The sequence below is a fragment of the Chlamydotis macqueenii genome, chromosome Z (genome assembly GCF_036417535.1).
Source record: "Chlamydotis macqueenii isolate bChlMac1 chromosome Z, bChlMac1.mat, whole genome shotgun sequence".
NCBI classification, from domain to species: domain Eukaryota; kingdom Metazoa; phylum Chordata; class Aves; order Otidiformes; family Otididae; genus Chlamydotis; species Chlamydotis macqueenii.
The window spans coordinates 76,825,953-76,851,571 of NC_141593.1; the positions used below are offsets into that span (position 1 = coordinate 76,825,953).

At 36.9% G+C, this 25,619-nt stretch overlaps 1 protein-coding gene across 2 annotated transcripts in view; it reads right to left on the reverse strand.

The window, feature by feature from the left end:
• The window catches only part of EDIL3 (EGF like and discoidin domains 3), a 257,434-nt gene that overhangs the window by 96,268 nt on the left and 135,547 nt on the right, over positions 1-25,619 (reverse strand). For both annotated transcript variants that reach the window (XM_086771054.1, XM_086771053.1), the window contains one exon: positions 9,412-9,525. In XM_086771054.1, the coding sequence (XP_086627180.1) occupies positions 9,412-9,525 (114 nt within the window). The remainder of the gene's footprint in view (positions 1-9,411; positions 9,526-25,619) is intronic.

Consider the following 25,619-nt stretch of genomic DNA (forward strand, 5'->3'; position numbering starts at 1 on the left):
GTGGTGGTCAGGGACTGAAATAGACGTAACCTACCAGCATCGCTCATTGCCCTCCTGTATATCGTACACATTGCTGCACCAACGCTTGGAACAGGAGCTTTGCTGGACTCCGTCTGTCCAAAGCAGCAGGAGCTGTGAATCTTGACTCAGTGGGAAGTTTATCACTGAACATATTACATTTCCTTCTCCTTCTGAAGACTGCAGGTGGGAGCTGTGCCGAGCCTGAAGATTTCAGTTCATTTAGAGCTCATGTAACCATATTTTGTTCCATTTTCTCTTCAGTTCACATGGATTTTCATCTTTCACAGCTTGGCTTGAATTCCAAGTCCAAATAAATCTCCAAATGTGAATTAACTTTCAAACCTCCAACTTTTGCAAAGTTTATGCCATACTTGCCTTAAATTCTACTGTATGCTCAGTTTGTTAACTACTGCAAATCTCAAGACAGTTTAATTATGAGGACTTTGTGGCTCTAAAGATGATTTTCCTCTCATTGCTCATTCCTGTAGCCGCAGATGAGAACAGGCTGACTCAGATGGCAAGCCACCCTCCACAATTAATCTATTTTTAAATAAATTATCTATATCTCACAAATACAGAGCCTTAAAATAAGGTATTTTCCAATTGGACTAGTACCTGAAACAGAAAAAATGGTCCTATGACTTGGCTACTGGGAACTTTGTTGAGCCTACTGCAGCTGTAAATTGTTCTTTTCATATATTTATAATCACTAGTGCTTTTATTGAAGGTGTTTTTCCATACTTTTAAGGTGTTGTTTTTTTTTTTTTTGTCATAATAACTGGTGATTTGTTTTCAGCTTGCTGCTACTGGATACAATCTGGCTTTTATTTCTTTTATAGTACCAATTCCTTATCTGAAAATTATTTTTCATTTCTATGAGGATGTAAAAAAAAAAAAATGCACATTATTGACCAGATCAGGAACTTAAGAGCTATGGAGGCTACTTTGAGAATAACAGTATGCTGTAATTTTTCTTTTAAGGCTTAGAAATGCTGAAATATGCATTGTCATAGTCTTTGCCACACAGAAAAATGCACATAAAAGTTCTTCCAACACAGGAACAGGGGATTATATTTATAAGATAAGTATTCTTTTCTCCTCTGCTTTTAGTGAATATATATGATTCTACATTACTGAAAAAGTAGGGTTGTATTGCTCTCTCAGCAGGAAGAACAGGCAGGTGGAAGGCAAGCAGGAGAAGGAATCCCTGACCCTAGTGCAACCATCCTTCCTCTTACTGAAGGTAATTGAGGGGCATCACAAGGCAGGAATGCCTGAAAAAAGCAGATCAATAGGTTTAAGTACGAAAACGTGGCAAGAAAGTCACCACAACAAGGTGGTTCAAGATAAAATGAGATGTTACAAAGTCAAGTTGTGGATGCCTGAAAATAGACTTGAATTCATATTGTTGTTATTGACATAACCCAAAAGCCACTGTTGCACTAGATGACTCATGTCGTAAGGAGACGATTAAATATGTAAAATACATCTGCTGAGTCCTAAGGGCTTGTCTGAATATTTTACAATAAGTTTCTGTCAGGTGTCTGACTAGAGATTGCATCCTCTACTGCCTAATCAAAGTAAGATATTGAGAAGTGAATTTTCAAAGGGAGACATTGCTGTACAACTGCAGCAAGACAAAAATGTACCCAAAGGCATAAGGCTGAGGACTTTGTTTCAACATCAGACACTGAGAGATCAGTCTCATTTCCCTATCATACTGAAAGGAAGAACTACCATTCTGATCTCCTGAGGCTAATTTTACACACCTTTGCGTCTTACATAGGATTCCTGGACAAAGAAGGTCTGCGGCAGAAGGGCCAGAGTGTGCTTTGTTGTCTGAAGACTCAATATTAGAAGTGTTAGAGTTTGATTAATATTTCTCACTAGGTCATTGAAACGCCTGGGAGAACATTTCAATTTTAACAATGTGTTCTGTCATTTCTATAACATTTTCTGCTTCTTTGCACTTTCATGCCAATAGACTACACAGAAATGCTAGCCTGACAATATTCCCAGAACGGTGTAGCCTCAGCAAAATTCATTGGAGTCAGCACAAGGTTCAGGATGGGTTTTCTCCAATGCAAATATAGAAATTGTGTTCTGCCCTTGATTAGTTGAAACAGTTAAAAATGTATATAAAGCATCATTCTTATTACTGATAAATTTAGCCTGTCTTTCAGCATTTATTTAACCTCTTAAATAATTTCTGGTTTTATTCTTATAGAATGTTCAAAAAGGAACATGACAAATTACCTATATAGAGTTGAATTACATGGGTTAAAGTCACATTCAACATGTAAAAGTTTTCCCTCTCACACTTTCAAAATGTATTTCTAATATATTTCTGTTCTAAGATATTTCTGTAATCCAGAGAGGTCATAAATCAAATAAAGGCACAAAAAATGTTTATATTCTTCCTTTTGGCAGAGGTTAACCGCACAGTATTCCCTAAACCAACAAGGATAGCATACCAATAATAAGTTAACTACTGTGAGTAAATTTAAAAAGTGAATTAATTTATCTAATTTATGTATACATATACCTACACACACACACACATATATACCTGTAAAATCTCCTTAATTTTTCTGTGCAAGTCCTGAACTTGTAAACTAAATAATGACAAACAGGAATGTACATATTTACTTAATTTTTGTGCATTGTATCCTTGGTAAATTAACTGAGAATTCTAGCTTTTAAATTTTACTATGTTTGAAGAGAAACATACCAAGAAAAACATAAAAATTAATATAAATTATTATCTTTGCTTTAAACATGAATTAAAAAGCAGTTTCTACTGTCTTGATTAGACTGTGGCTTGATTAACATTTTTAACTGGTGTTAAGACTTGATTTCCTGCCCAGGCTCTGTCCCCTGCTGTTCCTTTGTACCAGCCCTGTATCTGTGTAGCCATGAAGTTCACTGGATCCAAGAATTGTTTTGGTTAATTAATTATCTTTTTTATTTCCTCAGTGAATTTTTGCCAGGGCACAAGGTAAACAAGTAGAGCAGTACCCCAGAATGAGCAGCCACAAAAGCAGCAAGATGGGCAAAGCAGAGCTGAAGCGAAGGCTCCTCAGGCAGCAGCAGGGCTGGTTTATGTCATTTTTCAAGGAACTGCTACTTTACAGTATAACATAATGCAAAAGAGAGGTAGGAGTGTTTTGTCCCAGTTTTCTGACAAAAAATAGAAAATCTACTTTGAAATTTCGGGAATTTGAAGGCAATTGCAAGGCTTACCTATTTAATAAATTGGAAAGAGGTCCAGTTTAAGGTCATAATCTACAGGTCACCTAAAAATCTCTCAGGTGCCTTAACAGAACTTGCAGTATATACTGGCAAGATGAATGAAAACGGAACAGAAACTCCAGGATAAAAAAGTAAATTATTTTTGTACTAATTAATGTGTATCTTCTTCCTTTGCATATGATTTTAATGTCCTTAATTTAAATACAGGAGTCTGTATTTCTAGAAACTAGAATTCTTTCTACAGTTCATTTTTCTCCTAATGAAAGTGGAAAACTTGAATCAACTGATTAAACATGAAGAGTTGGTAGACAACAACATAAATCATTGACATCTTGGACTACAGAACAATTTCAAGAATACAAAAATAAAATTAGTATGTTTGGCCAGTTTTGTTTTACAGAAACTTGCTATATTTTATATAACACCAGTATTTCAGATCACAAAACTGTCAGATATTCAAACCAATCATGAATATGCTTAAACTGAAACTTCATATTGGATTATTTACAGAATTAGTCAAACTGGTATTTTGAGCTGCAGAGAAAATTAGATTCTCCTAAATCTCATTCAAAGAGATTTTAGTAGTAACCAATATTTTAGGGAACTCAAGTCCATGTTGATTCCTGTCAAGTGAAGTGTTTCACAGTGGCTCACTACAAGCTTTAAGCCACAATGTATTGCCAACTGGAGATGCATAAAAAACCTCATAAAAAAACCTGAGCTGAATTCACCAGAAAGCCTGTTACCAGGTTTATTCATTTAAGAAAATGGTTAAGTTCTGATTCCTATCCATGTTTTGAAAACAGACTTCTGTAAAGACAAATTTTAGCCAGAAGAAAAGCTTCTTATAGAAAACCTTTAACTGTTTCATAAATTGTTTTATTCCGCCTGTTCACTTCTTATAACCTCATTCTGCGATGTTTGTTTTGTGCAGGGTTTTTCTGAACCTAAGTGTGGAGGCTTTCTGAACCGTGAACCCTGCTGAGCCAGGGCTGGTAAGCGATGGAGCTGTGGAAGACAGAGATACCCAAGACTCAGTGAAGACTGTGAGCATCAAGCAGAGGAGTCAAAGGACAAGCACCTGAAGTCAAAAATTCTCAACAATTGAGGACACTCCCTTCAAAACTTACTTGTAAGTTAAATACAGAAGACACTAAAAGAAGCAAAATAGCGTTTAAAAAAAATACTGTAAAACTAGTTATTTTTCCTGTGCTAGAAATCATGCAAGTTGCACGTGTCCTGTATTACTGGGAACAATTTGGAAAGAAATAAAAAATTCTAAAATCACAGCACATCAGAACACTTTGGATGACACCATCTAGCCTGGGAGTATAAGGCTGCATGTAAGCAGAAGTCTTGGAAGTCTCTTTATGTCTAGATCTGTCAAATCTTTACATAATTTTAAAGTAAAACTGACACTGAAACAAGGGGAATTTTCATTTAGACCAAAAAATGCCACTTTGATTTCCACAGAGAGGAAGGCAGAAGACAACCAAGTGCAGTATAAGCACATTAGTATATTAAAATGTAAAGCACAGGAAGCAAATGAAAATAATGTGAAGGTACACTGCTTAGCAGGATTTCTGACAAAATTGGTACACTTCTCTAAATGCAGTCCTCCTACATATGGGCATGTTGAACACACAGCAACAGAGGTGAAGGGGCCATAGCACATGTAAAAAAATATTTACAGTGACTAATTTGATCTGTATCTTTAAAGAAAAAGCATAATAAACTTTGCCATATGTTTTAACAGCAGCAACTCTTGGCAATCAGCAAAATACAGCTCCAAAATGCACAATGGTGAAATTGTAATGTCCACTGTATAGTACCATCTGCTAGATGAAAAAAAAAGTGATCAAAAACTACCTTTGGAATGCCTCAGGAATTATTGCAATTCACAATCCACGTTGCTCATGGGAGATGTTAACAATGCAGATTTGTACTGAATAATGCAAACAGTCTGACACTGATGAAAGTGGCTCCCTGTTGCCTTCGAGAGAATTTTGTGATACAGAAAGCAAAAACTTCAACCCCAGGAGAATCTGTCTTGGAAGCAGTACTTATTTATAGAGCCTCCAAGACTAAGGAAAGCTGTAATTGAGGTAATCATAATTGATAGCTTGAATTTATCACAGAAGCAAGAAATAGGTTCAGAGAGCACGAGAACAGAAGGAGATGCAGCTGCATCAAGGAAATGCTGAGGCCTTAAGAAATCCAGAAAGCAATACAGAATTAATACATTTTAGCTGATGCTTTCAGAGGATGGGAAAAGGTGCTCTATTTTCATTCTGCATTTGCTAAACATCTGCAGGCAAATTTTCTAAATACCAGATGCTCAGTGAAGTATCTCTTAACAGGTTGATAAGCTTATTCCAGAACAATTGAACATGTTTTGAAGCCATCAGTACTTTTCACTCTGCATTACTTTGATTTTGCCTCATCCTGTGCTTTCCAGCAATGAGAAGCAGCTGGTTTAAGCGCCATTTATGCCTGAATGGCTAAAGATAGCAGTAGCTAATAAGAAAGAAAGAAGAGTGAAGTTAAGTTTCTCCAGGAAAAAAAAAAAAAAAAAAAAAAAAAAAGGAGAGGTCAGGCCAGTGCTTCAAAATGAGAAGGATTTGTACATAAAACAGAAGAAAGCCCCAAAGAAGCAGAAGCATTTTTGGGGTGTAAAGCACACCAGTTGGCCAGCAAAACTTTACTTCATGGCTGAGCCCTTAGAAAACAACTCAACTCATCATCTGTGCCAGAAGAAGACTTGGAAGATGGTCAAGGTGGTCCAAATACAGTTCCAAGCTCATTAGGCATTTTAGTGCTATTTTAGTACTCAGCTCCAGGCCAGCCTTTCCCTCCCACTTCAGCTGCACTAGTTATTAGCAGAGGTTCGCCGGACTAGATAGATAGAAGGATTTTGGGTGACTGTCCCACAAGGCTCGCAGGACCTGGGTGTAATACAACAGTTGTCTCACACTTAGAAAGTGCTACACGTGAGATAAAATGGAAGGGAAATATTTAGATTAGCTAAGAGAAATTAATTATGGTGGAATTAAATGGTGGAATAAAAAAAAAGAGAGAAAACTTACTTGGAGTATTAGGAAAAATAGACTGACATAAACTACTTGAAGCTGATGAGTAACACGATAAGTCACTATTACAAAACATTGGTATTTGGGATATACCAAACGAGACAGACTATTAAAAAATGCACCCGGGAGAACAAAGATGCATTCTCCTGCAATGACAGGAGAATTGACTGCATGATGTACTTTTGCCTTTTTAATTTTTCACCTAGGATATTTCACATATTCTGTCATGTGGATTAGTAATCTTTGAGCTTCGTGAGGTAATTCTGAGTCAGCAATAAGTAATTTACATAATTAGTGTAACAGTATTTAATTATATGATTACTGTAAATATGTGTAAAACTCTAATGGTGTAATTAGAATGTGTAATTACTACTTGTAATAACATAATTAGGTATGATGATATAACTAAACTTCTTATGAAAAAAGAAAGCTATAGGAACCAGTATAGTGCACAATTATATTGGTGGTATAAAAAGAAAAGTTACCATTTTCAGGCTAGCTGTGCTAAAGTTAGCTCAAGAGTAGATGAATGATAAAAGTTTGTGAAATGTGCCACAGTACTAGGAGAACGCATTGACTACCCTGAACAAGGGTAGTTCAACTGTTACAGCCAGTACAAACATTATTCCCATCCTTAATTATCTATTATGTGTTGATAACCCTTCACACACCCAGCTGAATAACATGCATATAAAGAGTGCTATTACGGAAGTACTGAAATATCAGCATTGTGCAGCATTTTCTAATTACTAATTTAAGTAATATGTTACTTGTCTTTTAAATCTTCAAAGCACATCTGATTTCACACTCCTCCCGTGACATCATCCCGCAGACACCAGGTTGGTGGTACCTCCATATGCAGGTCCCTCCCCAGAGAAAGCCCAGAACAGAAGCTTTTTGCCACTGCACTCCAGTGCTGCGTCGCCCTGCTTCCCATCTACCACACCATACAGACTTTTCAGCTAGCAAATTAATAGTTACTGCAGTGCACATTTGAAAATTCATCGTCCTTGATGAGGACACTGAAGAAATTTGACTGTTGTATAGACTCTTATTATAATTGTAAAAAATTTTAAACATTCGACAAAATTATCTTTTCAGATACCTTAGTGCTCTTCCCCATGGGCTAAATGAGGGAGTCCTGGGTCACAATTGTGAGTATTTATCTACCTGAAGCATCTTCAGAAAGATCATTTGACTAGGCGATTGGCTTACCAGTGCAAATCCCCCAAGCATGACCCAGACAGGCAGACTGCAGGTAGCATGTTTTACAGTTCAGTAATTGACGTTAGCAGAATTCTTTCACTATTTCAATATAGTGGAAATTCACATTTTTGGTACATATATACTTCCTGTTGTATGTTCTCCGAAATACCAATATCTATGTATATAAAATATATACATAATATATGTATATGTTTATGTATATAAAAATATAAATAAAAAACCAAATACAGTATAATATATACAACTTCACACATAAAGTTTATATTTACACATAATTACAGACGTATCTATAAAAAGAAAAATAAATATGAAATAACAGATGATGATTCAGAAAATGCAGTGATCACTTCAAGTCATAGTTCTGACTACTCCATTTCTAAGAAAACAAGAGTTTAGTCTTATGTGATCTGTAATGTACCTAGTCTCAGCAATGTTGATGATGCAGCGAAAAATCAGGGGATAAACAAGGGATAAACTCTGAAGAGACGGATGAGATTCCTTGTCAAATTCCAAATGGTAATTCTGTTGCACCTTATAAGGAAACACGTTAAGTGTTTCAGCAGCAACTTTTACAGAAAATTTTAATAGATGTTCATTTTTTTTTTTTTTACAAATTCTTTAAGGCAGCCATATAGGCTGGTAAAATTTCTCAAAGCAAATCTGAATTTTTGTTTTCTCTCTAAAATTAAATGTTATGCTGGATGCCTTGAATCTTTTGCCTGTTGCATATGCTAATCTGGGAATTCATTGAGGCTACTTGAAAAAATTATCCATGTTTATTGGCCCATGTTGTTGTTTTCTTCTCCCTTCTTCCCCATGCATCCATAATGTGAACATAGAAAAAAGAATCATATTCTTCAACTTTGTTATGGCTTCATTTAATTAGTTCCAACTTGCAACATTTTTTTTTTTTTATTTTTCCTGTTACACATAGTAGCTCTTCCCTGAACTAGAAATCTCCTTTCTTGAACATTGATGACTCCAGTGTTTCAAGTATTTGGAATTTAGTCTCTAATGCTACAAATACTAATATATAAATATTTCACTTTTTCTCCGTAAGGTACCAGGCTGGACATGTCTTGGGACTATATTAGTTTTTTTTCCACAACACCAACACGTTAGCATCCTTTGTTCCACCAAAACACACAGGCTTCTCTGCAGTGTTTCAAATCCATAAGCCTCTAATATCTGTTGTTAACTGTTAAGGTATATTGCATTTGATACCATGGAAAGTTATTCTATTTTTGTTGTTTTGGTCTTCGAGATTACCTAGTCTTTCATAGAAGTTCTCTGTAGCAACAGCTTTAGGAATCTGACCTTTATAGTTCATTCATAGTCAATGTTATTGGTAAAATCATTTGTTCCCAGGTCAGATCCTGGAGGAACTCCACTAATGACTTCTCTGTGAACCAATGGTCCAAAGTTCAGAGGCTAGAGACGTGTCAGAGAAAGTAACAAATATCTTTGCCCTACTCTTAACACTTGTTGATATCTGCTAATAAACTGCTGAAGACAGGATAATTGGCAAGATGAATCCCTAGGCTGAATTAGTTTTTGTATTTTTCCATTTTATATTATTTAATCCTTCCTATTTGACTCTTAGGTAATAATTTTGCATTTTGCAAATGTTTCTATTGTATCAGATGCATGACAGATTTCCTCTCTTATATTTCCTTCATTTTGAAAAGGATAAAATGGGTATTTTGAGCATTATGTATTTGTAGACTAGAGAAATATTTTCATAGTATACTATAGTTGTTTTTGCAAAAGAAAATATTCATTTATTTTGTTTAAAAATAGATAAAAACCATGCAATACTTACTCTGTTGACAGTTTCTTCCCATAAATTCACCTGGACACTCGCAGGAATAGTTGGCAACGAGATCTGTACAGATTCCACCATTCTTGCAGGGTTCTGCTTCACATTCATTTACATCTGCAAGAGGCACACAAGGTAATGTAGGGATTAGCAAAGAGAAATTGTAAAAGCAATAAGCGCATGTTTTAAAGCACTAAACTACAAAATATTTATACAATTGGCATTAGAAGACATACACCCTTTTGTGCAGCGAACATGCTTAGTAAAGGATGTGATTAAATAGGGCATGCTTTAGGAAAAAATCAAAGCAATCTTACATAAATTTAGATAGTTTCATATAGCTACTAAAGTTTTACTATGTCCCATCACACAACAGGATTTTAAGTTTTGGTCACTGGGACTTCCAGAGGACATAAGGGCCACAAATCACAGTTTGACCTTAAATAAACAAATTCAATTAGTTCTAACAGAGTACTCATTAACGATCCTTGCAACTGCAAGAAATGCAGCTCTTCTTTATCAACAGATGCCAAGTAAGAATGTCTCTCAGTTGATCTTAATTCATTAAACATCTAATTGACAAGGTTGTTTAACCGTGTAAAAAATTTCTTTTCTGTGCATGAGTTAGTGAGTGAATTAAAACTAATAGCTGGATCCAGGACCTTGCAAATTTTAATAAATTCAAAAGATAGAAAACGTGGTTAATTTCATTTGTTTCCCTTTTCCAGTATATTTCGTCAAATGCTGTATAGTAATACTCTCTTGTGTTTTTCGGCGCAGTAACCTTCAAGTATGATTTCAAATTCTTTTTCTAAAATGCAATATAGACTTTTTCAGTTATCATAAACAGGCAGATGAGGATAGCGATATCATAATTAAAATTCTCTATCTCTGCATCTACGTTTATTCAGTACTGAGTAGAAACGTTGCATGTATTTTATACATAATTGTCTCTAAGGGATGCATCAGTGTTAAATATTTAAAAGATGGTAACCCACCCTAACTTCATTAAGACTTGAAGTCCTGTTGCATTGGACACTGTAGAAGGCAAACTGAAAAGCAGTCTTTAGCTTGTACTACAATTTTACTTCATTCAGTTTTGCTTAAGTGCATATTAGTTTTGGATACAGTTGCCAATAAAGTGCACATGCTCATGGCACAGAAGTAAGTTCAAATGAGAAGACACTTAACAGAGATGAACTAGTTGTATTCATTGGTGGGCAAAATGCCCTATAAATTGAAGCAATACTCCTCACTGTTGCGCTGAACTTGCTTCGACCACCAAAATTGGTTTGCACTGACATACACAAAGTGAAGAAGATGCTACAGAAACATCTAAACCTGGTGCAATAAGCTTGTGCAGAAGAAGCAAAATTCATCTCTGTCAACAAAGTTGTTTGATTTCTGATAGTTGAGTATGTAACTTTGGTACTTTTAAATTTATTTTTTACATTTACTAGGAACCTACGTACAAAAATTCAGTGTTTTAATACACATGACTTTCCTAGAACTGGTTGATTTTGTGATGTCTCCAAGGACATCTGCACCTCTGGTCTTTTCTGCAGATCTAAAAAGTTCTGTGGCTTTCAGGTTATGCGTGCAATCTATGTCAGGTATTTTGAAAACTAGTTGAAAGACCGAGCCCAGAGGGTGTTGATCACTGCTATGAAGTCTAGTTGGAGGCCAGTAACTACCAGTGTACTCTGGAGTCAACACTGGTCTGATCCTATTCAACATCTCCATTAATGATCTGGATGGTGGGGCAGACTGTACCCCCACCAAGTTTACTGATGACACAAAACTAAGAGGAGTGGACACGCCAGAAGGTTATGCTGCCATTCAGAGGGATGGGCTAGAGAGATGGACTGAACAGGAACCTCAAGAAGTTCAACAAGGGAAAGTACTAAGTCCTGCCTTTTCCCCTGAGGAGGAACAACTCCATGCACTAGTGCACACTGGCAAACTGACCAGCTGGAAAGAAAAGAGTGTGGGAGTCCTGGTCGACAAGCTGGCCATGAGACAGCAATGCACCCTCATGGCAGAGGTGGTCAACAGCCTCCTGGGCTGTATTAGGCAGAGCAATGCCAGCAGGTCAAGGGAGCTGATTACTCCTCTGCTTCCCCTCTGCTCAGCACTGGTAAGGCCACATCTAGAGTGCTGCGTCCAGTTCTGGGCTCTCCAGTATAAGAGAGACACGGACATACCAGAGAGAGTCGAACAAAGGGCCACTAAGATGATTAAGGGACTGGAACACCTCATCTACAAGGAAAGGCTGAGAAAGCCCACACTGTTTAGCTTAAAGAGAAGGGTCAGGAGGAAACTCATCCATGTATATAAATGCCTGAAGGGATGGTGCAAACAAGATCAAGCTAGGCTCTTTTCAGTGGTGGCCAGTGGCAGGACAAGAGGTAATAAGCACAAACTGAAACACAGGATGTCCTGTCTCAACATCAGAAAATATTTTTTTACTGTAAGGATGACTGAGCAGTGGCATAGGTTGCCCAGGGCGTTTTTGGAGTCTCCACCTTCAGAGATATTAAAAAAAGTTTTGGATATAGTCCTGGGCAACCAGCTGTAGGTGGCCCTGCTTGAGCAGGGGGGCATGGACCACCTGACCTCCAGAGGTCCCTTTTATCCTTAGCTCTCCTGTGATTCTGTGATAATCTCCCCATTGCTGTGAACAGAAATGCAGGCAGAATTTTCAGGTAAATGTAGGGGCTAGTTTCAGTTCTTTGAACCAGAAAAACATCAGATTTTTATACTAAAATTGATTGTGGTTGACAATCTCTAAGCTTCTTTTTACTCTCTCATGTCTTACTATTTGTTCTCTATGAAGATATCACATACTGGACTAATAAAAATTCACAGTGTTAGTTGAATTTCTACCTATTAAAGAGAAAGAAGAGAGGCAACAGCTTAGCATGCGAGAAATAAAACCTGCCAAGGGACATGACCAAAGAATAGACCAGCTCAATTCTAAGTTAAATTTTTTATATGTATTTATAAAATTTAACAAGACTCTGCAGCTCCCTGTTTGCCTTTTTAAGCAAAGCCCATTAACCTTACATTTTCATCAGGTTATTTACCATTTTAATATAGCCTAACACATTTATGGGAAAAAATATCAAGGTCACTGTGAACTAAAAAAATTAAATGAACATATGAACTATCTCTTATTGCTGAAATAAAGGTAGTAATTTATCCTCTTAAAAGCTTTTCTGTGTAAAGATAATATCTTCTCAAGATAACTAATTTTTTTCTAATTTGCCATTCATATTTAAATAAGTAGGAAAAAAATGTACAACTTCCCACCATATTTCATATTGTCTATGCAATGATGTAGATTACAGACAAAACCTTTAAGTACCAGATACTTCTAGAGCAATACTCATATTCTACCTCTATGGAACAAGTAGCTATGATCAGTGCAGAAAGATGGAAGTTTTCTACTATTATGTTTGTTACTTGGATCCTACAGTGATTTTTTTTCCAGTCATTTGAGAACCTTTTGTCTCATCAGTTCAAACAAATATGTCATATTTGATGAATGAGGAGAGACTAGCTCATTGTAGCATCATGTTTGACACCAGAACAGACGTCTTGTTGGAAAGATACTGAACTGAACTGTGTTAAAGAAAATAGCATAAGTTCTACAGAATTTAATTTACTATTAATTATTTCACTTGATTGCATGTGTAGATGCAGAATATTTAATTAAAAAAATGTTCCTGCAAACTGTGGTCAGCTTTTGTTTAAATTCCTAGATGTGGCAATTACAGTACTAAACTTTACAATAGCTGGTGTGTTTCTTTCTTTGGAAAAACTTACATTCCGTTTTAAACTTTGTCATAGTGTCATAACTAGAAGTAAATTTGAATAGGAATTTTTAAATGCCAGAGTTTCTGAAGTACTTAGAAACATAGAATCACAGAATAGTTAGGGTTGGAAGAGACCTTTAAAGGTCATCTAGTCCAACCCCCCTGCAAGGAGCAGGGACATCTCCAACCAGATCAGGTTGCTCAGAGCCCCAGCCAACCTGGCCTGGAATGTTTCCAGGGATGGGGCATCCACCACCTCTCTGGGCAACCTGTGCCAGTGTTCCACCACCCTCACTGTAAAAAAAATTTTCCTAATATCCAATCTAAATCTACCTCCCTCTATTTTAAAATCATTACCCCTTGTCCTGTCACTACAGGCCCTACTGAAGAGTTTCTCCCCATCCTTCCTGTAGGCCCCCTTGAGGGACTGGAAGACCGCTATAAGTTCTCCCCAGAGCCTCCTCTTCTCCAGGTTGAACAGCCCCAACACTCTCAGCCTGTCCTCATAGGAGAGGTGCTCCAGCCCTCTGATCATCTTCATGGCCTCCTCTGGACCCTCTCCAACTGGTCCATATCTTTCTTATGTTGGGGGCTCAACACTTCTTATGTTGGGAGCTTTAGTTGTTGCTAAAGACAATAAAGGCTCCCAAAGCAAAGCTCTCCATATGTTGTCAGATACAAATCCTTCACTGAATATCAATCAATCTACCAACGCAAGAAGGATGTGCTTTTATGTAAGTTAAGTTTATGTGCTTTTTAATGTAAATTAACTATTACAAAAGTAAAATCACTGTAGGTCGCTCATGATTTTTTGGGTAAGGTTAGGTTTTATGCTGGGTCAGATTTTTAAGTGCAGTTCAGACAACAATCATCTTATGCATTGCAGTAACTAAAACACAGATTGCTGAGTACTACCAAAGAATTCAGAGCTCCTCACTCAAGGACCTAAGAAGAGTGCTAAACACTGAGTGAAATGGGCTTCTGAAAAGGTTTAAGTGCAGCACAGAGAAAGTCTGTTCTTCTAAATAGTGTCTAGGACAACTAAAAAAATACCCAAACCCCAACCCTTCCATGCCCAGACCCCAAGATTTCTCTGCTGAAGATGGATTCTGAAATTTATAGTGGTGCAGGAATAAGAAAACATTCACCGTTTTCTTAAAATATGTTGCTCCTTGAATAATAGCTTGAAGTGCTAAGACAGTTGATAAGGAAGCAAAGGCTATGTTAAGGGTTTTTTTTTATGCTGAAGACGATTAAGTTTACAATTCCTACCACCTAAGATCAAACCTTAACTAGAAAGCGATTAAGCACACTTCTCTTTGACGCAGTCATTGTGCACCCCGGAACAGAAGCATGCTGTCAGAAACTGGGCAAGTAAGAGAGAACTTTGCTGTATTACACAGAGATTTGGAAAATCATTATGAGGAAGAGTATGGGATTTTATCCTTCTTTTCTGGAATACATATAGTTTAAAATCCTCTATGTATTTAATTAAACATGAATAAAAACTAGTACTGTAGTTGCAAGCATAATATAATTAAAAATACATAATCCTCATTTTGGACTTTACCTGCTACATGCAGTCACTTGTGTTTTCCTGAAAAATTACTCCATAAGAAACAGGTATATAAATTAACTGTTATAATAAAAAAAAATAGCTATAACTTCCAGTAATTTGAGTTCTTCAGCAAGCTACATGGTGTAAACCTGACTTTTTGTGATGAAGGGACTGATAAGCTACATCAGTTGTCCTTGCCAACGCAGCTTGTGTTTTGGCTGCAAATGCACACCAGTACCTTGTTCCTGTCCCCTGCTTGCTTGTTCTTTACACAACCCAAATTCCTGGTTCCTGCCACCTGAACCCTTGTTTCTGATCCAAGACTACCTTTTGCAGTACACACTTCTTCAAGTTCCCTCCTGCTGACAAGCACGTTCTCTCTTTATCCTTTGATTTTATACTCCTTTTGGCTTCCTGATCACATAGGTCTGCTCATCTCAACACTAAGTCATGGCTTTAATCAGTCTTCTATCTTGACAGAAAGGTCGGCCCTTCGCAGCCACAGCATCTAAGTTCAAATGTCCATATTGGAAGTTAGCTTGGCCCTTATCCGAAGCAGAATTTAGACAAAATCCAGTTATGCCTGACTAATACCGCAAATATTTTTTTTTCTGTAATAAGGTTGATTTAGTATCTAGAAAACAGATGGGAACAAAAGATGGACTACTTATAGCCTCTGTGTCATAACTAGCTTCTATGAAGACCCACAACTATAGACTGGATAAAGACCAAGTCACAATTTGAGGAACATGACCCCCCACCTGGCCCCCAATTTTTTTTTTTAATTATTTTTTTAAAGAAAACCACTAAACTTAGAAAGTTCTCTACCCAGTTCTGTTTCAAAATAAAAGTTGGTGATAACTGACAATATTTTCAAACACCTTTACATTTGGAAACCGGTAAGACATAAAGTGGAGAAACATGTAGTACAGAATAATCAACTTTTAGCTGGAGCCTAGTCTGGACTTTTCTTGTTGTTGCTTTATGATTTTTGACAGATTTTTAAGTGCATTCTCTATATTCTTTTCTTTATTGTATATTGATTCTAAAAGACTTAATTACATGTGTAAGTACTGTCATAGTAAGACCACACAGTGTATCATCTTGCTTGCAGAACTTTGTAATATCCTGTTACTGCTTAAATATGAGCATTCAGATATCCAAACTTTTCATTATTATTTTCTTAGCAATTACCATGAAAGCCAGATTATATATTCTTTTTTTTTTTTGTTATTACAGATTTGTACCAATTTGCTCAAGCACCATATTTTATTTATGAGAAATTAAATGGCAAAACTCCACTGAAAAGAATAAAATTATACCAGTTTTACTTGGTAAAGAATCTGACTCAAGAGAATAAATAGAATTTAATATGGCTATCTTAACACCGAGCTACTCAGTTAAACTATAAAATTTGAAGGATTACAGCAACCTACATAAAGAAGGACACATCACTTTTAAAAGTACAAGACTTTCGGTAAAATATTTACCAAAAAAAAAAAAGAAAGTAATGAAAACATTCTTTCTCACATTCCTGTGGTTTACTAGTTTACTAGCATAATCCTAAATTGTAAAGGTCTCCTAAATGAGGACAACCTCATGTTTTCTTCTAAAAAGAAAGGAAAAAAAACCTGTATTTAACCGCAATGAATAAGCATCACCAAAAATATTGCAAGAATAGGTAGACAATTTTCAGTTTTTGACTAAAAGATATTGAAGAGATGAGTAATTATCATTATAATAATTCATTTTATTATTGTTAATTATAGGTTTATGAAAGTTTCCAACCTGTTTCTGAAGCTTTTGTCTGTAGTTAATGCAAACAAAAATTATCTGTAACTTCAGCTATAACTGTTCTTTAATTTAATCAAGATTATACAGAAACGAGTACTAATACACTACTGGTACAATCCTGCTGTGAAACATTTAAAAAGAACTGAACCATATTGCCATGACATTTGTGAATTTAGTATATATTATTAAATCTGAACTGGATGTATTAAATGCATATTCAACAGAGGACAGACATCTATTAAAATTCATTGGTTTGATGGCTTTTTCAAAAGTAGTCTCCTGACCACAGAAGCCTCTAAAAATGCTGTGCCAAGTAACCATCAGGAGACTTCAACTATAATGTCATACTGAAGTGATTCACTGTTCAGATAGCCTTATAATTTGATCTTCAAGAAGAGCAGAAAATAGATTTACACTTGAGACGAAAAGGTACAAGCCTCTTTTTCCCCACTCTTAGAGGCTACATTATATTGCTCCTACTGACATTATTCTATACAAAGTTTTCCATCTCCTGCAAGTATCTGGTACAACATATTGTAGTAAATGTCCTCCAGAATAATCCATCAGAGCTGCATATTAGAATTTTTCCTGAACCATTCAGTACAAGTATTTCAGACAGTATTACTCTGGTAAGAGTAAGCAACGTAGGAGAGTTACTAAACCTGTGTTCTGAACCCAAAAGAGGCATTCTAAGTAACCAAGCCAAGGAAATAAAAATAATGTTTATACATGTCAGAACTTTCGGTTTGACTATGTGTGAATGTTTGAGACACCCTTGTACCCAGCAATATACATACATATGTTTAAACACATAACAAAAAAAAATTTGAGAAGAGTTCAGTCGCTCCCATCTAGAGTTCTGTCAGAAACTACCTGTTAAGCATCCTTCCTAATATAACAAGATTGCCTTTCAAAGCAATTTTATGTCCCCTTAGCCTTTAGACTGATTTATACTTTTTTTTTTCATTATGTCTTTGTAACAAGTCCTCTTTAAATAAAAAAAAACTAAATACAAAGAAAAAAAAAGACTTCATGCTACCTGTAAACATTGATCTTTTCCAAACTTTCTTGAGTCTGGAAAAAAATCAAATCTTATTTTCCATCCCAGTGGTTTCTGAAATAACTTTAGGTCAACTTATTTAAAGAAAAATTGGAATATACAGCTATGATGGTGTTCAACTCGATTCATAAAGAAACCTGAGTTCTAAGAAATTGAAAATGAAAGAATATTTGGAGTTTTTTAAAACGACATTTTCTTAAATTTAATGTGGCAAATAAAATCTTTAATTTTGCAAAACAGTGTTCTTTATTAGGACTAATTGCTTTGCCCACGACTTCATTTATAATCTTTTCGACTTATAATTTACACCTCTGTTCAAAGTAATATTGTTATAGTATCAGTGAATCAGCTGTAGTGTCTATCTGCAAAGTCACATTTTAAATAGATTTATTATCTATAGCGTTTTCCTAGATTTCTTCCTGTTCTATAATGTAATTTCCCCTACTCAACCCTCACTGAAACAAAATTTTCCAAATTCAATTGAAAGTTTTCAATCAGTTATGAATACATTTCTATACAATAGTAACTATAACCAGAGTTTTCCAAATGCCAAGATAAACTGTAGAACTATTAGAAAAATAATTATTTAAAAATTATCAAGAAAAAGACCCAATTAAATATTTTGCAGAATACGGTTCTTCTTTTGGCACTTTGATTTAGGGCCAGAAAAGAAAATAAATAAAGTTAATATTCAGTTTAAGAATTGCTAGGAACCTACAGGGGCAACCATCTTACAATGTGCTGGTTTCCCAGCAAGTGAGCAAATATTAATTATTTCTGTATTTTCATGCTTGAAAAGTTGTTCTCACTTGTTTTCCTTAGAAACTGCTGGAAACTATGTAAAAGAATGGTGAGATCACAGAATTAACTTCATAAAAGCCTAATGTGAATTTCTAGAGGAAGTATAAAGGTGCCTGTTGACTTCAAAGGACTTTGAGCACAGGAACCTTTGCCATAGTAACTATACATCTTGTTGCACTCACAGCAATATTTGTGACTTTATTTTCATTCATTTTTGTATATTTTGAGGATACTTTTTAAATCCTTATTTCTGCTTTGAAAACTCCCATGAAATAAATGAGAAAAATGGCTATTGGTCTGATCATACAATGACACTTGAATCCATGTAGGTGCCTACTGCCTGTCTTGCAAAATTTTTATCTTTTAGTTATAGCCACTAAAAAGTTATTGTAATTTTCTCTGTGGAGTCACAATTCTAACACTGGACTATGTCAGTATTTCCTGATCATATATTTACCTTTGTAAATGCACATTTAATGGCTTTTTGTCTGAGGTATTTTAAATTTAATAAAATTTGGGGATAGAACTCTGAGGATCTTTCTTATTAGTTTTAAAAGAGTTGGTAGTTTAAAAGTTTTAATATAACTTGAAGCAGATTCTTCATTTTTAGTTACTTTTAATGTACACTGGCATGAAAACCTTTGTGCCATTAAGTAACTTACCACTTAATTTTACACTGTAGAAGAATGACTTCAGGGCAACAACTCCTATTGTTTCCAACGAACCTTATTAAAATAATTGGCTATTTATATAACAAGCATTTGACAAATCATTTTAACTGCAGTTGAGAAAAAAAAATCCTATTAAAAAGTGAATCAACTTGTGAATCATTTTGTATTACAAGCAATGCTCCAAAAATTTCAACTTCACAAGTAAGCTTAAATTATTCAGCATTAGACTGTAACCTCTAACTGGATTATTTGTCAAAATACTGTAGGTGGGCTCAACACAAGAAGTCCAATTATTTTCAAAGCAACTTTGAACCCAGATCACTAAATCAGCTTATTTCCGTCACATATTCTAAAATAATTGTTTTCTTTCGAAATTCAGTTCTTTATGCATTTCAGAATACAGTGAGCATGGGGATATATCTTTTTCACATGAGTACAGTTATGGCATGTGTTTTGAAAAATGTTATTGGACCGACAAGTCCTGGAGGATATGATGATGGATGATCTAAAATGACAAAACCAGATGGTTATATTTGTTCTCATGTCTGTATTTGATGTACACGGGGTGAAGTGTATTCCTTTATGGCCAACCTATATACATCTCATTTAAGCTCTCATAAAAAGTTGTCTGTGGGACTTCAGTGCACTTATGTTGCATAAGTGCACATAAATGTGCTGCATAAAGGTAATTTCTACCCTTTGCTAACACTTTTCAAATTCCTACTCCTAGTTTCTCATAAATATATGCATGTTTTACTTTTTATGACTCTTATTGTTAGATTTAATCACAGAAATAATCTAGCACTCTAAACAGGAGAATGGGTAGATCTTTTGGCACAGTTATCCGACCTTTTTTCCTCTCTAGTGGCTGTGGAGTGCGTCATTTTATTACATTTAGCATACATGGACACATACTAGATTAAGAGCACATTCACAAATCACTTAAGAGTTATGGAGGGTTAATAAATGAATGAATGGCTTAATACATGATTAACTAAATGTCTGTTATCCACCACAGCAAATCACTATGTTCATTGCAACCTTAGTCCTATAAGTATTATATATTTGCTTATAGCATATGTACACAAACCTAGCAGCAAGAGGAAAGACCTGGAAAACCACAGGTTGGTCAGTCTCACCTCAGTTCCCAGGAAAGTGATGAAGAAAGCCATCCTGGAAAGCATTTCCCAACACATGAAGGAGAAGAGGATGATGCAAAGTAGTCAGTATAGATTTGTCACGCTTGACCAAGCTGATAGGCTTCTACAGTGAGGTCACTGGATCAGTGGATAGAGTGAGCTGTGGATATTGTTTACCTCAGCTTCAGTAACACTTTTAACACTGTCTCTTGTAACTTCCTCACAGGCAGGCTGACAGTGGGCAGGTTAGATAAGTGAACAGTGAGGTGGATTAAAAATCAGCTAAATGGCTGGGCCCAGAGGGTGATGATCAGTGGTAAGAAGTCCAGTTGGCAGCAAATTACTGGTGGTGTATCCCAGGGGTCAGTACAGGGGCCAACACTGTCTTCATTAATGGTCTTCATTAATGACCCAGACACCGGGAGAGAGCATACCCTCAGCAAGTTTGCTGATGACAAAAAACTTGGAGGCGTGGTGGACACACCAGAGGGTTGTGCTGCCATCCAGAGAGACCTCAACAGGCTGGAGAGATGGGCTGAAGAAGAACCTTATGAAGTCCAACAAGGGGAAGTGCAAAGGCCTGCCTCTGCCCCTCAGGAGGAACAACCCCATGCACCAGTAGATGCTGGGGGGCAATCGGCTGGCAAGCAGCTTGGTAGAAAAGGGCCTGGGTGTCCTGGTGGGCAAGTGGTTGACCATGAGACAGCAATGCACCCTCATGGCAAAGAAGGTCAAATTTTAGGTAGAACATTGCCAGCAGGTCTATGGAGGTGATCCTTCCTCTCTACTCAGCACTGAGGAGACACAGAATCGTAGAATGTTTTGTGTTGGAAGGCACCTTCAAAGGTCATCTAGTTCCAACCCCACTGCTGTGGGCAGGGACATCTTCCACTAGATTAGGTTCCTCAAAGCCCCATCCAACCTAACCTTGAACACTTCAGGCATGGGGTATCAGGAGTGCTGTGTCCAATGCTAGGCTTACTAGTACAAAAAAGACAGGAAATTTTTAGAGTTAGTCCAGCATACAGCTATGGTAACCAAGGGACAGGATCATCTGACCTACAAGGACATGCTGAGAGAGCTGACACTGCTCAGTCTCCAGAAGGGAAGGTTTGGGTGAATCTTAACCACATGTCTAAATATCTGATGGGAGGGAATGAAGACAAAAGAGCCAGACTCTCCTCACTGGTGCCCACTGACCAGACAAGGGGCACTGGGCTCTACTTAAAATACAAGAATCTCCATCTGAACACATTCTCTTACAGTGAGAGTGGTTCAACACTGGAGAGAGGTTGTAGAGTCTCCATCAGGGCACAAACTCAAAATATGACCGGACACAGTTCTGAGCAATCTGCTCTGGTTGATGACGGAGGTTGGACCAGGTGATCTCCAGAGGTCCCTTCCAACCTCAACAATTCTGTGATTCTGTTATATAAGCGTATGGCATATATGCCATGTATATAGTATGTATTATCTGTGGCAAATAAGCTTATTTGCTAACAACTTATAAATCATTTTACCTTTTGGACTACAAGTAATTTCCTTGTGTCCTCTGCACAGGTGGAAAGGAAGACCACATCGCCCTTCCCACACAAGATGCAAAATGTGTATGAAGTAGTTCCTCACATTGTCAACGACTGTCTAGTGCAGGAAGGGAAATATTTATTGCAGTGACTTCTGTCTCCATCTGACTGACAGCTCTATTATCTGAGGGCACACCGACTCTGGTTGCTCCTTATGACTCACAGAGAGTTATATGTCCTGCACTAAAAACATCTCTCAGAACTGGAACTTGTATTTATGGCAGCTGGCTCAGGCAATGTCACCTTTGCGTGATGATCATATCAAATAAAACCTATCCAAATAGGTTTATGCATTTTCCACAACTATGTTTAGCAGCTAAGGAATTGCCTTCCAGTCTATCTGTACCACAATCTGTACCACAACTTAGGGCTGTGGGTGGTGCACTCCCTGTAAAAGATCTTTATTTTTGCTGAGAAACGGGAGGAGGTCCTTCCTCTGTTAGAGCACTGAAATAATGAAGTCAGAAGTAAATGCTGTAAACTGTGAATTTTAGATTCAGGCAAAAGTTCTCTTCACCTTTCATTTTTTTTTTTTTTCCAAATTTTGGTGTATGTCTTCTGCAGTGTTATTCTGAAGCTCCCTTAAATAGTAAGTATGATTGACAAAGAAAATACAAAGGATGAGAAAAGAGCAGACTAATTTCTCTCTAACAATGAAAACCAGTGGCGTGGAAGAGAACATGGCTTTTAAATACACTCTAGAAACTACATGAGCGTAATGATTATATGCATAAATAGCTCTGCTAGATACATGAAAGGACCACATAGAATACATTTTCAGAACCAGATGCCTTACTGAATTGTGTAGAGAATAAAATGAAATCTGACAAGATTACAAAACTTATCTACTCTCTGCAGGTAAACAGCAACGTAAATTCTCTTTCATGGTGTAACGCATACACATCTGGACAACCCCCTTTGTTGTAAGGGGGCAGTTTCTGAATGCTATCATTTTTGCTCATTCACGGCCAAGCACAGATCCCAGCAGAAGTCCTTTGGAGACGATAAGCAACTATGGAAGCTCTGTGCATTTGGGCAGAAAACTATCACCGTAAGAACTAACAAGCTCCTCTGGAAAGGAGTATCTATGCTTTCATTAACCACAGTTACCAAAAGGAGGTGTATCAGTTTCAGCATTGTATCTAATCTGTCAGAAACACAGAGCTTCCAATTCCACCTTTTATTCCTTTTGCATGTTCCTGTCTCCCCACTTCTCTAGGATCTAGCACTGGCTACAGTTCTGTTCCCACTGAAAATCCCTTCTTCTGCTTAGTTTGTACACTTCCAAATGAGCCTGGTGAGATGAAGTGTGACAGGGATATATACTCAGGGAAGATGGGCATCATCACTTCTGGCAGTATCAGGCAATCACAGTAGATGATTAAACAAAATTCAGGTCAGATCATGAGGCTGTAGAAAACCCAGCTCTTCTCATGATATCAGACATTAACAGGTCATAAGAAAAGGAAGATAAACAAGATCTACTCAGTGTTTTCAGCGCACTTGGAGAAAAATGTAGACATAGACAAATTATGTCTACATTTGCAATTAGTGTGGTCTTGCAGAATTACAGCTGAGTGAAATGACGAGAGCTGAGGACACAACATCTGCATGTCCCTACATGTATCTCAGGGATGTTTTCTCTGTACAAGTTCTAGGCTTGCTGGGTGGATGGAATGCCTGTTTATTGCCTGGAATGTTTTATGTCAATTCCTAGTGTGTACACAAGGAATATTAGACTACCAGACTATTTTCTTTTAGATTATTTTAATCTCAAAGGGATCCAGCTCCTGTCTCTGACACTGCTGCCACATGAAGTAAGGCACAATAAGTGGAGATGATCAAGAGATTTTCTTTAAAAATGCACTCCTGATTCAAACTAAAACAGTAATCCAGATGCCCTACAGAAATAATCGTATGTTATTTAACACATCAGAATAAATGCAAGCTGGAAGAATATCCTGGGTATTCATATGCAAATGTGACAGCACCATGAGTTGTGCTGGAGATATTTTATGAACACAAAGGGAATACATTTGTAATGTAGATTAGTATATACTATTAGACTATTGTCTCATTACATTGAGCTTCAAGTCTAAGTACAGTTTTTTCCAGTTTTGCACACATATATAATGAGTGTGACGCCATACCCTTCTCTCCCTCTATATACCACTTTCTTACAAATAAACCCACTGATCTCAAAACTGTATCCACAAGAATAAATACTACTTATCATTTCAAAAGGGTAGCTAGAATATTGAATATATTTCTGGATCTTCTTTCTAAAAAGTTCTTTGGCTTCTTCATAACGTTCACTACATCTGTAGTATAAAAACAATACCTGATGACTAAATTTTTTCCTTTCTTCAATTTTTAGAAAAATTACAATGTGAATTGTTCAAGTTCCAAACATTGAAGGCAGTCATATAATTTCCAACCAGTCCAGTGAACAATGGAAATACTAATATTCTATACAGTAATAGGGAACTGCACAGTCCTGAGCCAGCATGTGTTCCTAACACAAATATAATATTTTAATTCTGCATTCTTGACACACCTACACACACAGATGGTTGAGCATAGTAGTTCTTACAGCAGCAGAACAATAAAAAGAAAATACAAGAAAAAGATATAAATCACAAAACTCATCTTTTTTTTTCTAACAGCTACTTCCTGCACAGATGGATCAGACTGTGCCACTGTGTGACAAAATTCTAAATGGTAAGATTTGTCTCATTAAATAACGAGATTTCATTTCAAGATTTCATTTATCTTCATTATCTTCCTCACAGAAATATGCTAGTATATCTGTAATGAATCTAAGTGCAAAAAGATTGAAAGCAACCCTTCTTTTAAAGCTGTCATGAGGCTAGGTTGATCCTAAACCATCACAGTGGCTGAAATGGTCTTATAATTTCCTGTGTCTACCTAAATGGGCATAAAAAGTGAGGAGAAGAAACAGAGAACAAAGGCTTTGTTTAGCTCCAGTTTTCCTGTGTTCTTCCTCTAGCCATCCATAATTCTACTGTTGTTCATCAATGTTCTCTTCTGTGGTATCAAGTGCATCCTCAGCAAGTTTACAGATGAAACCAAGCTGAGTGGTGTAGTTGACACGCTTGAAGGACAGGATGCCATCCAGAGGAACCTGGACAGGCTTGAGGAGTGGGCCAATGTGAATCTCATGAAGTTCAATAAGGCCAAGTGCAGAGTCTTGCACCTGAGTTGGGGCAATCCTCAACATCAACACAGACTGGGGAACTAATGGATTGAAAGTAGCCCTGCTGAGGATTGGGGATACCGGGGGATGAAAAACTGGACAGGAGCCAGCAGTCATAGAACCACAGAATCATAGAATGGTTAGGGTTGGAAGGGACCTTTAAAGCCATCTAGTCCAATTCGCCCTGCAAGGAGCAGGGACATTTCCAACCAGATCAGGTTGCTCAGAGCCCCAGCCAACCTGGCCTTGAAGGTTTTCAGGGATGGGGCATCCACCACCTCTCTGGGCAACCTGTGCCAGTGTTGCACCACCCTCAGTGTAAAGTTTTTTTCCTAATATCTAATCTGAATCTACCTCCCTCTCTTTTAAAACCATTACCCCTTGTCCTATTACAACAGACCTTACTGAAGAGTTTTTCTCCATCTTTCCTGCAGGCCTCCTTTAGATATTGAAAAGTCTCCCCAAAGGCTTGTTTTCTGAACAGCCTCAACTGTCTCAGCCTGTCCTCATAGGAGAGCAACGTGCAACGGCAGCCTAGAAAGATAATTGTATCCTGTGCTACGTAAACGA